General features: G+C 38.7%; 2 protein-coding genes across 2 annotated transcripts in view; one reads left to right on the top strand and one right to left on the bottom strand.

Annotated features, from left to right (window-relative positions):
• DCBLD1 (discoidin, CUB and LCCL domain containing 1) overlaps positions 1–18,225 on the bottom strand; it is a gene marked incomplete at its 3' end in the record, with an annotated part of 164,639 nt that overhangs the window by 77,411 nt on the left and 69,003 nt on the right. The window lies entirely within an intron of this gene.
• ROS1 (ROS proto-oncogene 1, receptor tyrosine kinase) overlaps positions 1–18,225 on the top strand; it is a gene marked incomplete at both ends in the record, with an annotated part of 77,534 nt that overhangs the window by 11,150 nt on the left and 48,159 nt on the right. The window contains 11 exons of the mRNA XM_084283919.1: positions 494–695; positions 1,370–1,446; positions 3,752–3,874; positions 5,799–5,983; positions 7,141–7,238; positions 7,768–8,279; positions 8,883–9,095; positions 9,967–10,077; positions 10,981–11,162; positions 12,120–12,311; positions 17,084–17,184. Coding sequence (XP_084140045.1) covers positions 494–695; positions 1,370–1,446; positions 3,752–3,874; positions 5,799–5,983; positions 7,141–7,238; positions 7,768–8,279; positions 8,883–9,095; positions 9,967–10,077; positions 10,981–11,162; positions 12,120–12,311; positions 17,084–17,184 — 1,996 coding nt within the window. The remainder of the gene's footprint in view (positions 1–493; positions 696–1,369; positions 1,447–3,751; positions 3,875–5,798; positions 5,984–7,140; positions 7,239–7,767; positions 8,280–8,882; positions 9,096–9,966; positions 10,078–10,980; positions 11,163–12,119; positions 12,312–17,083; positions 17,185–18,225) is intronic.

Raw genomic sequence — 18,225 nt, 5'->3', positions numbered from 1 at the left:
ATGTGAGAAATTAAATGTTCTCCAACCTTGTAAGGCTTGGTCTTCTTCTTTTTTTCTTTTTACAACAAGGTCACTGTATAGATACCAAATAAACTTCAGTGAAAATATGATGTGGATGCAGCACTGAAAAGGCATAATTTAGAAGATTCACAGGGCAGACTGTTCCTGTTCTGTTCCTTGTTACATGGAGCAAACTGAAATATGAGAATGAAGAGCTGAAAGGTTATACATGTACACTCAAAATGTGAAATTAGTTGTCTTCTGCAAAATACAAGGAGGCTAGCTTTTCTTCACAATCCTTTAGAAAATATGTTCTGGACCTGATGTATAACTTTTCAACAACTTATATAATATTTATTAATTATTTTATAATAATATATTATTATTGGTAACCATCTTACCAGGTATAAAAACTAAAATAGTACTTGAAAAAATGAAAAGCTGTTCATGTCTTAAATGCCACAACAGTGTCAATTATTTCTGTCTTTTGCAGCTCCTACTACAGCTCCTATCATTAAAGATATTCAGAGTTCAAGTCCAAACACTGTCGAAGTTAGTTGGTCTCCACCACTTTTTCCCAATGGATTGATTATTGGATATAACTTGCTCTTGACCAGTGAGAATCATAAACTCTTGAGAGCATCAAGAGGGCATAGCTTTCAGTTCTACTCTACCTTCCCAAACAGCACTTACAGGTACAATAAGAAAAGATAACCAACATGACCAAGAGTGCTGTACCACTTCTTGCCCAGATATAAGAGGGTGTGCCTGAATACCACTTCTGCACAATTGTGTTTCTTAATTATGTTCTTGCCAAAAGCAGAGGTACCTTCCCTGAGATAATGAAGTTATTCTGGTTGGGTAGGCTGCTTATATTTATATGTAATCCAGGTGGGGAGGAAGGAAAAACATTTTGATATACGGCCAATAAGCTGCATTTTCTTAACATAAATATATATATTAGCTTGTGTAGCATGTTTTCAGTGTATTCAGGGAGTGATAGAGCAGTCCTCTCTATTTAAACATTAGAAAAATTTCCTTCATTTTTATTAAACACCAGGGTCTGCATTCTACTTCAGTGGTAAATACAGATCTTCCTTTGAAATGAAATTGAGTTCTTCTAAGTCTAAAATCCCATCTGAAATTTTTACTTGGAGGATATTGCTGTTGCTTCACTTTTCAGAGTTAGAGAAATCAGATTCTGGTTGATTGTATTTTTGTTACAAATTTCCAATAACATTCTATTTAAATGTATGTTTTCCAAAAGGAAAACACTTCTGTAGCACCTGCCCTTCTATATAAAATGCTTCTCAATCAATCACTCAAAAGAAACCCCTAAAACCAAACCCATCTCTTTGATTTACCATAGGTTCAGCATTGTAGCGGTTAATGAGGCTGGAGCTGGACCCCCCGCAGAAGCCAACATCACGACACCAGAATCTAAAGGTACAGGAGCAGCAGAGTCCTTATCACTGTCTGTATCTGGGGACAAAATCACATTCACTGGGTTGTCGTGTACCCTGCAGAAGAGAACAATATTTAGACTGCAAACAGAACACAACAAGAAGTTATACTCTAAGGAACTAATAGTACATCAGAGACAGTCCTGTTCTTTGGCTGTAGCATTATTGGGCTACACAGCACAGTAATAATCTGAGATGTTGGTAGACCCAAACAAATTCATCTTGGGTTGTTCTACAGGTGAAAAACATGTCAGTGGTCCAAGGCAGTGACTGAGAAGACATGCTTTCATTTTCTACAAGATTTTGATACACAAACATATTCCTTTTAATAACATTGAATATGTCATATGAAAGTCTCCTGTCAAAATGTCCTCAGTAATCTCATGCAAAATATGTGGAACTGCACTATCTTTTTTGTTGTTTTTATTGCTGTTTTTATTTTTACTATATTCACTTACTTGTAATAAAAATAATGATGCACTTTAAGTATCACTCAAAAAATTACAGAAACATTTATTAGTTGCCAGAGAAAGGTTTATGTTGACATAAATCACAAATGAAAATGAATTCACTGTTATGAAAATGTATCTTTAGAAAAGAAAACATAAGACTCTTCCCTTCCTGAAGAAATCCCTGTTGTCAAGTACTTGGAAGTTCTTAACCAAGCTCTAGCAAACACTTTAAGTGTGTCTCTAAATCTAAAAATCAGTAGTCATTTGCTACATGTTGGCAAAATTAGTCCTTTAGCTTCAGTGGTGCTTTTTCAAAAATATGTCTTACATTTTTATGTAATAGCTTGAGTTAGCTATCACAGTGGTATGTCTTCATCTGGAGGCTCCATAGAGGTGGAGAGCTTGCTTACTATACTTTAGAGCTTGGTGACTCTGAGCCACAAACATTTGTGCCATTTGTAAATTGTCCAGACTAGTACCTCTCATTGAGTTCATTAAGTCAAGTCAATTTGCAACAAGTTAATTTAAAGTAGAAAACAAACAGACAACCCTCCCTGCCAGAACAACTTCTGGCGTGGGGAGTCTCTCCCCCACCCCTGTCCTAGCTGCTACTTAAAAGAGTTGATTGCTGAGAGTTGCACCAGGGTGCACTTTTTGTGCGTGCTCGGGTGAACAGGATCTCCCCTTTCTGCATGTATCACATTCAGAAATGGTTTTACTGTGTCAGAGAAGGAATCCAATCTCTGGACTAAACTGTAAGAAATGACACTGGAAGAAAGATGAGGAAGTGACACTAGTCTCTTATACTAGGTACAAAGGTAAATGTACAAAGGAAAATGCTCAGTGCTGCATTTGGGTTGGAGTAGTGCCAGACACAGGCACAGGCTGGGAGAGCAGAAAGGAACGGAGGGTGCTAGTGACAGCAGGCTCAATGTGAGCCAGCAGCCTGCCCTGGCAGCCAGAGGGCAAATGGCACTGAGGGGTGCATTAAGCAGAGCACAGCCAGCCAGTCAAAAGAGGTGATGCTCCTATTATATTTAGTGTTGGTATGGCCTCACCTTCCACATTGCGTGCGGTTCTGGGCTCCACAATATAAAAAGGATGTTATGATCCTTAAAAGCATCCAGAGGAGGGCAACAAAGCTGGGCGTGAAGGTATGTCCTGTGAGGAGAGGCTGAGGGCACTTGGGTTGTCTGCTCTGGAGAAGAGGAGGCCGAGAGGTGACCTTGTTGCTCTCTGCAACTCCTAGAGCAGGGAAAGTGGGGAGGGAGGTACTGGCCGCTACTCCCTGGTCACCAATGGCAGGACATGAGGGAACGGCACAAAGCTGGACCAGGGGAGGGTCAGGCTGGGCGTTGTGGGATATTATACTTTGACTGCGGTTTTCGAAGAGGCCAAGGGGAGTTAAATATCTGTCTTCCACTGGATTTCAAGGTGATATGGATGTCTTAGTGTGTTCTGTTCCCAGGAATCCTTAGGTCCTCATTTGCCCCAGCTCACTTTCCTTCACTAAGGACTCTCATGTTACAGGAAATAATGGTGTGAAATTCAGGTGGTTCATTCTCACCCTGGACAAGTAGTCAGATGGTCTTGGTATAGTGGTGAATAACTCCATCCACTTACAACACTCAAAGAGTTTAAGTTTTAGTTAGTAATTGCTACCATAAGAATGTATGTGTGTATATATGTGTGTGCATACGCATATGCATTTCTGTTAATGATGTGTCTGACTTAACATTATTTTGTGCTGCAGTCATCTCTCTATATTATGAATTTCTTCTTCTTCTTCTTCTTTTATTTTTTTTTTAATTAATTAATTAATTTATTTATTTTTAGTTAAGGAAAAGGCAAAATGGCTCTTCCTATCCAGGAACCAATCTTTAAGGAAAAGATACATGGAACATTTCCTCGAAGCAGCCCAGTGCCTTCCAAATGGTATAATACACCACAACATTACAGGTAAAATTTAATTGGTCTCTCTCTCTCAGGTGTAACTTACACCTCTGTGTTTGCCAAGGACAGAATGAACCTCACCTAGTCTGAGAGAGTATTGGCCTCCTTTTATAATCAGTGGGGAGAATGCATCCTCAGTAAGTTTGCAGATGACACCAAGTTAGGTGCTTGTGTTGATCTGATCAAGGGTAGGAAGGGTCTGCAGGAGGATCTGGATAGGCTGGACCAATGGGCTGAGGTCAACTGCATGAAGTTTAACAAGGCCAAGTGCCGGGTCCTGCACCTGGGGCGCAATAACCCCAAGCAGAGCTACAGGATGGGAGATGAGTGGTTGGAGAGCTGCCTGGCAGAGAAGGACCTGAGACCATTGGTTGATAGTCAGCTGAATATGAGCCAGCAGTGTGCTGAGGTGGCCAAGAAGGCCAACAGCATCCTGGCTTGCCTAAGAAGCAGTGTGGCCAGCAAGGCTAGGGAAGTGATTGTCCCCCTGTACTTGGTTCTGGTGAGGCTGCACCTCGAGTACTGTGTTCAGTTTTGGGCCCCTCACTACAGGAAGGACATCGAGGTGCTTGAGCGGGTCCAGAGAAGGGCGACGAAGCTGGTGAGGGGTCTGGAGAACAAGTCCTACGAGGAGCGGCTGAGGGAGCTGGGATTATTCAGCCTAGAGAAGAGGAAGCTCAGGGGTGACCTTATTGCTCTCTATAGGTACCTTGAAGGAGGTTGTAGCGAGGTGGGGGTTGGTCTATTCTCCCATGTGCCTGGCGACAGGACGAGGGGGAATGGGTTAAAGTTGTGTCAGGGGAGGTTTAGGTTGGATGTTAGGAAGAACTTCTTTTCTGAAAGGGTTGTTAGGCATTGGAATGGGCTGCCCAAGGAAGTGGTTGAGACACCATCCCTGGGGGTCTTTAAAAGATGTTTAGATGTAGAGCTTAGTGATATGGTTTAGTGGAGGACATGTTAGTGTTAGGTCAGAGGTTGGACTCGATGATCTTGAAGGTCTCTTCCAACCTAGACGATTCTGTGTGTTTCTGTGATTCTGAGAAGTGTGAACTTTCAGGATGTGATTTGACCCGTTTGAAATGACAGGCATCAGGTTGAGATAAATTTTTCTCCCCAGCATTACCTCTTCACTGAATCTAGGCATCTAGTTCAGAGGTGGACTTTTATATAGTAGATATACAAATTGAGGTAAGGTGAAGCCAAAGCAGATGTTTCCCTATGACTGGTGACTGCATTTTCTCAGCATGAATATGAGAAAGTAAAGTGGTTCAAGCTGAAGACTTAATACAGTGTCAAAAGATGCTGGCTGGAGTGTATGCTAATGTGGTATGTTAGCAAGTCTGGGGCATATTGCTTCTGAACAAGACATTTCAGTAGCCTAAGTCACCAGACTACCATGTTATCTCAAATTACGTGCCACTGTAAGGTCTGTTATCTACACTGGTGCTGTATGTGGTCCTTGGAGACAGTGTGGAAATCTGAGTTTATCTTCTGCAGTTCGCAGAGCCACAAAGACGCCAGAGAATGAACGTTGCCCCAGACTAAATACTCTGTGATAGTACAGGAGTGGCACAGATAATGTCTAGCTTAAATTAGAGTACATGGTGCTTTGTGAGCAGATACAAACTGCATCTCTTTGCCCTGGAGAGGAGGAACTGGTGTCAGTTGGTTTGCATTTTATATATTCTTTTTCTGTCTGATTACCTTTGTGAAAGGCAATTGTCTACAATAATATCACTTACATAGGAGATGGGAAAGTTTTGTTATCTGAATGACTAGAAGTGGAGGAGAGAAAAAGTTAACTACTCTCCTATGAAGCTGGGTTACAGATTGAAAAGTACTTCTTTTTAAGGCAATTAGGAAAGAGTATCTGAAAAACTGAGACATATTTCTTATATTATTTGTGTGCACATATTTTTCTATTTTTTAGGAATTTCAGTGAATGTTTATCAGCAAGTTGTCTATTTTTCTGAGGGGAATTCCATCTGGGTGAAAGGAGCTGCAGATATGTCTGACACATCTGACGTAATGCTCTTTTATGCTGGCCGGGGGAATATAACATCAATCTCAGTAGACTGGCTTTACCAGAGGATATACTTTGTCATGAATGAAAAGGTAGCGCTCTTGGGCTTAATTAATTTCTTATTTTATTTGAACCACTCCTACAGTTTAATTCACTTGAGAAATTCTGTTTTATATTTATCATACACAAAATATAATTGTAGAAATAGAGCTTTAACTTCAATAATATTCACATATTTCACAGATTAAAAAAAAAAAAAAAAGAAAAAAAAAAAGGAATATCTAGTCACATTTAAGCAAACAGGTTATACAGAACTCTGTCTTCTTGTCTTATTTTTTTCCCTCAGGGCATAAAAGGCTTTAGTTTTAACAGCTTTATTTTAGTTTATTTATTTATTTATTTATTTTTGAGACTGGCTTCATGTCCAGCTCATACCTGATATTAATAACTTTGTTCTTGCTGCTGGGTTCTCTATCTACCTCCTTTGGTTCCTACTCTTCCTTAGGAAGATGGTGTGGTAACTAGTCAGTGATTACAACGCTCTTCATAGATGGCAAAAGTTTAAGAGGGAAAGTGATGACAGCTGAAATTACTACTGTTTCAACCTGAAGTAAAATTATAGATAGCAACTCTGCACTTGATTCCCTACTGGTGAAACATTAATTACATTAATGGCCAGATTTTGCATGTACCTTTGTATTGCTCTAATGCACAAAGGACTAGAAAGCTGTCCTAAATGGTTAGTGTTTTGTTGTTTTTTGTTTGTTTATTTTGCTAGCTTCTTGTTGCTCTTAGTGAGAAATTTAGTAGTGAGAAAACAATACAAAAGCAGCTGTAGATGAACACACTGATGGCAGAGCTTTCTGAAGCCATTGAAGATTAGAGAAGTCCACAGGTATTGCCCCCAGCATCAGAAAAGCACTTTCTTCTCTCTTTGTCCTACTGTACTAGATCATTTCCAAAACACAGTTTGTCAGTACCCCAAAATTAGGCTTCTCCCTCCAGCTCAGAGGCAGCAAGCTAGGATGAAGATGACTGGCAAAGAGCTCTTTCAGGGTAAGTTGTCATGAATGTATTTGTATGTGCTACACTGATATACTCGGGTGTCTGACAACACAGGAGCTCAGAAGGATGTAGGCTTGTGAGAGAGGTATTTTGTTGTTGGGTTCACCTGAAAGAATCCCCAGTCAGCTTGTTTGCTTGTTAGCAAATGCCCTATGCATCAGCAGTTTCTCTTCTCATTCCCCAGATACATGTTTGTCATTTAGAGAACTGCACAGCAGCTGAAGACATCACTCCTCTTTATGTGACATCCCCTAGGAAGGTTGTAGCTGATCCCTATAATGGGTGAGTGTCCTCCTGTGAGCGTTTGGTGTCAAAGGTGCTATAAAGCTCCTCTAATTGTCTCCACTTCAGTAGTCATCTAGTTCCTGTTTCAAACCCCTACCAAAACAAAAGTGCAATGGCAACAAATAACAAACTATAAAACTGTTGGAACAAAAGTGACACCTTGCAGTATTGTTTCTGCATTTTCTTCCCTAGGGTGTTATCAGAGGAGATAAAGTATTTCCCATACAGAAATTTGTTTTTTAGACATTTGGTGTATTTACAAGTATAATGCTCTTTGCATTTTAAATGTCCTTGCTTAATACTTGAGGTATTATAGAAGAATATTCTCTAGTGATCTGCCAGCCAGATCCCCAGAAGGTAAAAAGTGATGTGCTTAATTCTCCTAGGATGTATATTAATAGTACCAAAAGCATTTTCTTATTGTCTGCGTAAAGTCAGGCACATCTTCAAGCTGTTAAAATATTTGTGACTCATCCATAAAGTTCTTGCTTTGTAGTTACTTGGGTATATTTTGCTCCATGACCAGGTATATTTTCTGTCTCTTGGAGGATGGTATATACAGAGCAAACCTTCCACCCTTTCCTGACACTGCCTCTGCAGCTTCACTAGTTGTGAAATCCAGTGCTCTGAGAGACTTTGTGATCAACTTCCAGTCTAAGAGACTTATTTTCTTCAACAAAACAGAACAGGCCTTTGTGTCGGGTTTTCTTGATGGTTCAGAATTTCATATGCTGCGATCACACGTGACGCTTGATGACATGGAGAGCTTTGTTTATGAAGATAACATGTTTACTGTCACGGATGGCTGGGCAGTTTTCCAGGAGGAGGTCTCTCCAGATGGAAAGTCTAGCTTCAATGAGTATGTTGTGGATTGCAGTTTGGATTGTCCAGAGTACTCTGGCTTTGGCAATTTGCTTTTCTATGGGGCATCAACTCAACCTTTTCCTTTACCAACTCCTCCGCGGTTTGTCACAGTGCTATTTGGATTGCATCAAGCTGTGATTAGCTGGAGATCACCTGAACACACTATTGGAACTAGTAAGTTCAGCTTTTATTTCTGAAAGACCAGTCCTTTTCTTTCTAGGGGAATAACTTCTTGTGTTTTCCTGTCCCTGATGTTAGACTTCAGTGACTTCAATAGCCAGTTCTGATGGAAGATTTACCTCAGTCTGAAAAATTTAACTCAAGATTTGCCAGTAAAATACCTGAATTGTCTGCATAAATAAATAAATAAATAAATAATTAAAAAAAAAGTTTATATAGGTGAGTAGCTCATCTGTCACTTGCAAGGGATTGTGAGCAAGGCTCCATCTTAACCAAGGTATGGAATATTTGCTGATGATACCACACAGAAAATGCATGCCAGTGACTTAGTGGCTTTTAATCAGTGCTATAATCTACCTGATTGAGGAAAATTTTGGTTCTTCCAACTTCTTTCTTCATGGGGAGCTGAGCCACTATTCTTGGTTGGTCACAGAGATGGGGAATATAAATTTTTAATTCATCTCTTTTTTTAATACTTCTGGTACTGGTATTTTTGAAATGAACTTTGAACTTACAAACTTACAGTTTTCTCAAAGAACACACATCTCCCACTACAGTCATCTACTCTGCAATAACATAATTGTTTGCATCTCACAGGTCCTTCTGCTTGGCAGAACTGGACTTATGATGTGAAAGTGTCATCTCAAAATCCTTCTGAGAAGGAACAGGTTATCTCAAACATTAGTGACACCAGGTTTATGGTGAAGAAACTGGCCAGCTTCACAGCGTATGAAATGTCTGTCAGAGCTGTGTCTCCTGCTGGTGAAGGGCCGTGGTCAGAGTCATTCAGAGGCATGACATTAGAAGAAGGTGAGAATTTCTTTGTCATCCAGGAGAAATGATGAATGAATCATGTGTACAGCTTTCCACCTGGTGAAGTCCAGGCTTTGAGCAAGGACTGCAACTAGAGGGCACAAAAAGGATTATGTTAGAAACGTTAAAGATTACAGGTAAATTAATTTGAATTTAGTTAAATAAGATTCTCAAACTACAATGATGGTACTACATAGAATGTATTTATTATTCATGTTTATATATATATGTATAAATATATTTTTTCTAATGCAAATACACTGTCAAACATATTTTTTGATACATGGAAAAAAAACAGGTATACAAGGAGTGCTTTTTGCTCTGTAAAGCACTTTCTGTGATGAAGTGGTTTGAGTAGTGTTTTAGGTATTAATGCCAGTTTACAGGAGAGTGCAGGTTCACTAAAAACTGATACTCCTTGGTTTTAATGAAGATAATGGGAGAAATGGGCATCTGAACAATGTCTAAGATTAGTAGATCTTTGAAATGCTTTTTGATACCTATTTCACCTGTACTAACCTATGTCTGAGGGGAAAAAAAAAAGTTTCTATTTAATGTACTGGGCTGGCAGTTGAAATCTGGGATTTTAATTGACTTTGGTAGGCAAGGTCCAAACCTGCAGTAGTGTTTAGGTATCTAATAGGGTTCCAAATTGTCAGCCCTGAATCTGTAACTTTCTCAAACTGTGATATTTTCATTCCTGTCCTTTTTGTCCATTATTCCTTAACAAAGGCCAATTTTAACTATGTACTTCAGTAATTTCCCAGAAACAGGAACCCCTGCTAAGATAATTAAAATACAAATATAGTAAGTTAGTTGTTTGTTGGTGTACACAACTGCAATTTTCTTAATTTTCTTTCTTTACCAGCTGAAGAGGAAGCATATATATTGGCAGTGGGGGCTGAAGGGCTCTGGAGGCAGTGGTTGGACACCTATGGGCCAGGAGAATTCCTTTCTCCCAATATAAGAAATATTTCAGGTAAATACTCACCAAACTGGGTGTTGCTGCTGTATATTGGCATTTCTGAGGTCTTCATAAATATTATCAACTTGAAAGGCAAGAGCTTTCATTACAGCAGTCTAGACTTGAAGGTGTAGTGAAGCAGCTTCACTGAGCCAAACCTTAGAGTCCATCCTCTTTCTTCTACTTTCTGGATCAAATTAGTCCTTGGTGAAATGCTACTGATTATAGAATCATAGAATTGCTTGGGTTGGACCTCAAAGACCACCCAGCCCCAACCCCCCTGCCTTGGGCAGGGACACCTCCCACCAGACCAGGTTGCCAAAGCCCCATCCAGCCTGGCCTTGAACACCTCCAGGGATGGGGTATCCACAGCTTCCCTGGGCAACCCGTGACAGTGCCTCACCACCCTTACAGTGAAGAATTTCCTCCTTACATCTAATCTAAATCTCTTCTCTTTTAGTTTAAAACTATTCCCCTTTGTCCTATCATTATCTTCCCAAGTAAAAAGTTACTCCCTCTTTTATAAGCACCCTTTAAGAATTGAAAAGTTGCAATGAGGTCTCCCCAGAGCCTTTTCTTATTCAGGCTGATACTGATGTCATCACAGTAACAGCAGAGCTGTAATCAACTCTCTGAACCAAATGGTTGTGCCTCCAGCATCCCAGTACAGATGTCATACTTTTATATTTGTCAGAGTGATATGTATAAAAATTTGTGATTCCTATAAAGAAATATTTATCTTCATGTTAACTGAGACTAAGCGTTCATTTGCATTCCTCTTTAAAAACTAAAATGTTTGGTTCCTTTTTATTTTTAAATATATATATGCTATATATATTTGTGTGTTGTTTTATTTACATGCTTGTGAAATGCTTAATATCTTTTTTTTTTTTTTTTTTTTTTTTTTTTTCCTTCAAGATCTCGACTGGTATAATGGCACTCTGTATTGGAGTAATTCCATGGGGAAAGTTCAGGCCTGGTCATTGAACAAGAGAGAGAGTACCGCTGAGAATCCTTATATATCTGACATCAGAAATGCAAGAATGTTGGCCTTCGATTGGTTGGGACAATGTTTATATTGGGCTGGCAAAGCAAATACGGTAGGGTAGAGTAGTACTTAAAAATATATATATGTAAATGAAGTCAATAAGAAGACTGTAAAACAGTATTTGAGAAGACAGTCTTTATTACCTGCAACCTGAGATGCATTTGTACCTTTGCTATCATAATATATAAAGAGGAGGCTTTTTTAATGTGATTTTCCAGTCTTATATGAATGTCTATGGTAAAATATTAACTAATATTGACTAATGCAGGATACTGAACTGCAGGTGCAAAACAGGCAAATATGTTATCAACAGTTTTGTAGAATTCAACATTGTTAAAATGAGTGAAGATGGTAAAAACAAAGGCTGCCAAGTCCATCTCAGCCATGAGGGACATGGACTTTATTTTAATCCTTATATATGTAGCACATTAGCATGACTTGTTTACACAAAGATTTTCAAGATTGGCTTCTGTACTGTGATATTTTGCAGATCACTGTAGATAAAAAATAATTACAATTGCACTTTGTACACTCTCATATCAGAAACACTGACATGTGAATTATTTAAAAGGTATCTGACTTCAAAATTGCAGTGCTAATTTATGCAGTGCTGTCAAATTATGCCTTTCATTTCTTGTAAGTGCAAAGTCAGAAGCTTTTTTTAAAAACTGGAGCTAGAAGGCCAGATTTCACACTGCCTTGCACCCTCATTTACACTCGTGAATAGTGAATAAGAAGTGGGTGAGAAACTCTGTCAGACAGAAGGCTGCTGAAACTTGTAAAGCCGAGGGGTGTAGATATTTCAGCTTTTTCTTTTGTTACTTTCTGACAAACATTAACTAATAATTTTGCCTTGTTCTTCCATTTTGAATGAAAAGGTTTAAGTTTTGGAAGCCTAAGGCTTGCATAAACTTGTGATATATGGCTGTGGGAAAATCACTTGTGTATACTCAATTGATCATGGCTGACAATTTAAGTGTGGTGCTAAAAGCAATTCTGTTGTCCCTAGATCTACAGAAAATCACTGCTGGGAGGCCATATGGACGTTGTGGCTCATGTTGTGTACCTAGTGAAGGATTTAGTAGTAGATTCAGTAAATGGCTACTTGTATTGGGCTACGATGTATTCAGTGGAGAGTGCAAGACTGAATGGAGAAGAGTACCTTTTGTTACAAGAACAGCTACAGTTTTCTGGTAAACAGGTAACTGTATTATTATTATTATTATTATTATTATTATTATTATTATTATTATTATTATTATTATTATTAATCAGTGTGTTTTAGTGGTTAGATCTCCTCTTGGGTATAGTCAGTGTTCATGGTTGTCAAAATCACCATGTTATAACCAGAAAAACAGCATGCTCTTCTAGCAATATTGTTTTGTCCTTTTGAGAGCAGGAAGCAGGGTAAGAATTAAATCTTATAACTGTACCAAAACTTTGGCCCCTAATTCTGTTGCCACTGTGCCAGTGACGGGGCCAGCTTTATCACTGACAATTCCCATCCTGCCTGCTCCTGTTTCTTGCATGACAGCAAGAGCAGCAAGCCCTGTGCTTTGGGGATCTTTGAGGTCTCTACCCCGCAGTTTGCTCCTGCTCTTCCCAGTCTTCTCTTTCTCAGTTGCCCCAGTAAGCTGGAGGCCTGGCCCCAACTTGGCTCCTCTTCCTTTGCTTGGGGAGCTCCTGAGGGCTGAGGAGAGGCTGATACAGAGGAGAGGAGCTCATCTGGGAGGAGAGAAGGGGCTTCTTGAAAGAATGAGGAAAGATGGTATAAGGTGTGTCTGTGTGTGGAGGGAAGGGTAGGGGTTCTTATTTGAGTTTCATTAGGGTGGATAATGGATCCCATGAAGATATATGCTGGTAGAGTGGAGACATGCCATGGCTCCCAGAGCTCAGCAAAGCCTCTGCAAATTATGGAATCCTGTTACGTCCTTCCCTTTCCTACCTGGAGATCTCCTGGTGTGATCTGAGGTTCTCTCAAACAAGCTGTTTCTTTGCTGACCTCTTCATGTCTTTCTTCTCCATATACCCTTCTCTGATGTCCTACCAAGACTTTTAAGTTCACTTCTGGCTCCCTATAGATCATCCTTGCCTTTCACAAACCCATTCTGACACTGCCACCATGTGGGATTTGCCATGCAAGGGACTTGCAAGGTGGGATTCAGTGTTGCCTATGCAGCCAAGGAACTCTGAGACTGGTTTGTGAAAAGATCAGCCAGGGTCACAGCAGTTGCATATATGTGCTTCCTTCCTTCTCTTTCTTTCTTCCATCTTGTCGTGTAGCTGGGAAAGAAGTGAGGGATGACCCATTTCCATGGCAAGAAAACACTTCTTTACCATAATGGGGACAGGAAGAGTCTGGGAGTCAGTTTGATTGGGATTGCAGAATCAGTGAAGCACATCATATTTGACGAAACTCTTCCAGGCTCTGTCTTTGGGGCAGGCTGAGGGACTGTCCTCTTTCAAGGCTTTTACTCTGTGGAGTCTCTATCAAAGAAAAGTTGAATGATCCCCACCTGAAACCACAGCCTGTGTAGGGTTTCACTCTCTGTCCCAAGCATGGTAGTAAGGCACAGTTTGACTGCTACAAAAGACATCAACTTAGATTTATTATGGCTTCAACGTCATTCTTTAGAGCATAGCTCTTGATAAAAAAGCCTTTAAAAAAAAATCTACCCATCCTACAACTTATGCCCCTGTTTTACCTGAAAACAGGTTCTCTATTAAAAAGCCTTCCAAAACTTTAGAGATCTACGTCTCTTGGTTAGCTTTGTATCATTGCCCAGAACACTTCAATCTCCCTCTCCAAGAGGAAAAGAGGCTGGTGTTTCTCTGTTTAAAAAATCAAAACAAAAAAATCAAAACAAACAAACAAAAACCACCACAACAACAAAAGAATACACACACACACAAAAAAAAAAAAAAAAAAAACATGAAAAAGAAACAATACAAACAGACAAACAAAACAAAACGGGTCTGATTTAGTCTCTGAAAGGTGATTAACATTTGGAAAGGCCAGCTGATCTCACAGGTCTCTGTTACATTCACTTTGCAAGAGGGCTTGGTGAAGACAGGGAAAGCTGTTTCTGGTGTGGCACCTGCTATAATTGTAAAACTAAACACAGAAGAACTGAACAACTTTTGTCACACATAGAGAACAATACTGTGTTGCATTTGGGCCACTGTATTTTCCAGTACTAGCCTCACACCTCTCTACAGAAGCTGAATAGTATGGACTGTCTTCGTGGGAAAAGGTATGTTGCCTAGGCTCAACAGCACACTTGCACTTATCTCATATCTTCCGGGTGATCTGTTGTGAAGGACTGACAAATTGCAGTGTAGCCTAAGTGGCAAAAGTCACCTTTCCTACCCTTCTCTTTTGACATATGACCTGTTTCTCTAAATCACCTCATTCTAACCTCAATTTTTTGTTCTCAGCTTCAAGGCCCTTGGCAGCAATAAGACTGCCTGTCTGCTGCTGTCATTTTTTTCTGCACTTTTCTCTATGTCAGTGATACCAGCCTTCAACCATCTACTTATTCACACCTCCTACAAACAAACATCTCCTCTCCTGCTTCTGTGTTGCCCCTAATCTATGCACTGACTTCTTGAACTCAGCCTCCTGCTGTGATACATACAGGAAAAAAGCCAAGTAAAAATGTCTAGAATGAGGAGTGACCAATTTTAACTGACAGGTGATTATTTTATTAAAATAAAACCCCAAATAACTCATCCAAAAAAGGCTGTACAATATTGTTTATTGGCGTAATTATTCCATATAAATATGCAAATGCCTGTTTGTACAAGTAATAGTATGTATCTTCCTTGTGCAATGGAGTCCTTTATCTTGAGAAGAGTACCTTTTAACTCAGATTAAACAGTTTAAACTGTTTAACTCAGTTTAAAACACAGATGTAATAGATAATTGGTGTTATGCAACAGTTAGAGCATGTTTTCTACATAACTGTTTCTTACTGGAAACTACTAGCTGCTTTTCTAATGAAGAACTGCTGTTCAGCTGCTCAGTATGGGACCTTCAGCAGTATAGGGCTGCACCTCTTTTAGCATGAAATTTCAGCGATGGGAATAGAAGATAGCTAGTATGGAGACAATAGGCTTCCCAAAATATATGAAAGCAAAGCTTTGAAAGTTCTTTGGCAGGAACTAGATGTTTTTGTGACAATTATTTTATTCTGCAATCAGTTGCATAGCCTAGTTGGTGTGTATGGTTTGATTGATTTTGGCAGAGTTATTCTGATTTATTTCAGTTTAGGATCTGGCCCAGAATATTCAAAGCACTTAAGTAGTTTACACTGTACAATTTGCCTGGAACAAAAGTAATTTATAAAGTAGCACAGTGCACTGTATGCAGGAGGGTCCATGTCTTTTTAGGAGTTGCCTCTTACCATTGCTAGTCAAGGGGCATTTCAAGTAGCTAAATTTATCATGTCCAGAGACCGATACCTCTCAGGAAATGGAAGAAGACTGTCTATTTTTTGAAGCATAAGGGAAGGGAGGTGTTAAATTATTGCCTAACTCCTGAACAGTACAAATGTTTCTTTTTTTTTTTTTTTTTTTCTTTTTTCCTTTTATTAATGGGGATACAGGGATTAGGAGAAAGAAGATGGGCCCGTCTGTGGGAAAATGTAACAGCTGCAAAAAGAAAACAGGGCAAGAAATGAAGATCTAAATGTTTAAAAAAGCAAGGTAGATTCAGGAATATGTAATTTGGTGTTGAACATGGATGGGAGAATAGGTAAATGGGATAAAATATAACATGCTCGGTTGAATATGCACTAAGGCATATACATACTGTGAGATATTTTTAACAGCAAAACCTACAGGAGCAATCACTCAAACCTTGATTTTCTGACATACAATGTCAACAGAAATATGTCAAGAATGTGATTACATAAGGACCAGCAGACAACAAAGTGACACAGCATTTGCTTTCCTGTCATCATCTTCTGCAGCTTATTAATGAAGAGTTAAAAAAAAAAAAAAAAAGGTGCTCCACTTACATTCCTAATAGAAATCCAACCTTATAAAAGAGTAACTACAACTAGTTTTTGGATGTAAAGTTTGGGAGCAGCAGGAAAAATGTTCTCAGAAAGGCCCCTAACAACTTGTAAACTGTGCTAATGACATGACATGGACTGAACTTGATAACATTTAGCAGAATAACTTCTCGAAGCAAATTCTTTGTCAGTCACAGAACACGTTATTAGATGTCTGATTTCTATTATTCTTGCATATGGTATTGAATCTGTTGTTTATTGCAAAAGCAAGAAAGCTTTATTTTGGATATTAAATCCAATTTAAAATAAACAAAAATCCTACACCTAGCTTAAATTAAGATGATATATTGAAGTGATGAACATTTTTTCCCTTGACTCATTCAATAATAAACGATTTACTAAAATGTAAACATTTGAACATCCTGTTTAACTGAATACATCAATAAAAATGCATATATTTTCCATAAATAATGCAACACATTAAATATTCTATGCATAAAATCAAAGCTAGAAAACAAAGACAAAAGGTCTGAAACACTTCTTTCAAAAAGTGATTCTGACTTTCAGTCTGGATATCAACCATCTGTTTTAGAGAAAGAATATTAAAATACCAGAGGTGCTTTGGAAATTTTGATAGGTAGTTTCACTAATCACTTGATACACGATTGCCATCATATCTGAAGTACTCAGATGCTCTAGGAATGAACACTGTGACAGATGCTCATAAAATGTTATCTAGAAAATCATCAGCTGCTATAAATAAGTACCCACCAAGGACCTGATTATTTTCTAGTGTTACCTCTTTTAGTGTTAGAATAAATGTTCATGGTAATAATGTTATTTTTTCCAATAAAGAGCTACCCATCATGCTGCCTGGACAACATTGATGCTTAAGGACTTTTAGCCCAGAAGTGAAAGTATATGCAAATTGCTGTTTGAACTTTTTGTTTCTTAGGTAGTTGGTTTAGCATTGGATGTCAGCCATGGTTTTCTTTACTGGCTTGTACAAGAGAGTCTATGTCTAAATCTATACAGAATTTCTCTTTGCAAAGAAGGGTAAGTAAATGTATAGCACAGGTAAGAAAGTCTTTATTTTCTTCCTTTTTTTTTTTTTTTTTAGGGGGGTGGGGGATGAGACTCTATTTAAAAACAGATTGGTGCTGAACACACCAGTTACTAATTGCACAATAAACAAAAAGAGCTGATGATCACACCTAGGTGATGGCAAACCCTGTGTTCAGATCATTGTTAGCATGCTTTTACAGTGAGAGAAACACAGTATGGATGCTCAGATGAACTTAGGTCATGCTCATCAATTTTTAAACTTAGCTTTAGGAACTAATTACTATTAATTGTCTGTTTTATCTTGGTATTTACAACACCTGATGGTTTTCAAGTGCCTAGGGCTGTAACTTGTTTATCTTACATGGAGCTTAGGACTTGAATTGACACCACTTTCTCAGAGAATCAGTGCTCAGCAGGGTTTCCGCTTGATAATCCTGAACATAAAACAGCTTCCTTATTTCTCAAAGGCAATTAAAAAAAAAAAAAAAGTACAAAATTGTGTTTATGGAAGAATTCAAATATATGCTGATAAGACCTTGAGAAAAATGATAATTTGTTGCATACGTGCCAAGCGCATCATACAGAAGCTATTTGCCAGTGTTGATTTGTAGTAGCTCATGAAACTACATTTTTACTCCTTTTCATATGGGGAGAGTGCTGCTTTTTTACAAGCATGAAATCAAACCTCTTAAACTTAATTGGACAGTATCTGTATTTACATGTGTTCATAATATCACAAGATGGCTGTGAGTGGAATCAGATGAATTCTCTGACTGATTTTAGACTTGCCATGATTAATGGTAAGCATTTAAAGCATCAAAATATGTTGATTAGTTTTAGCTAGAACATGCAGCTCCATTGGGAACCAATTGGCAGTCGTAAATCATCATCTCTGGCATGCCAGAACAGAGAGATTAGAAGTAATCCATCCTAATGGTCCTGATGGTGCGTCAAAGATTTTCTGAATTTGCTTTGGATAGCACTTGTCTAAGCTGAAAGATATTTCTAAGATGCTAAAATGATGCCTCTTAA

This window comes from Netta rufina (genome assembly GCF_964035555.1).
Source record: "Netta rufina genome assembly, chromosome: 3".
Taxonomy (NCBI): domain Eukaryota; kingdom Metazoa; phylum Chordata; class Aves; order Anseriformes; family Anatidae; genus Netta; species Netta rufina.
Note: the sequence above shows the minus strand (reverse complement) of the source record. Positions and strands in the feature narration are given on the sequence as shown.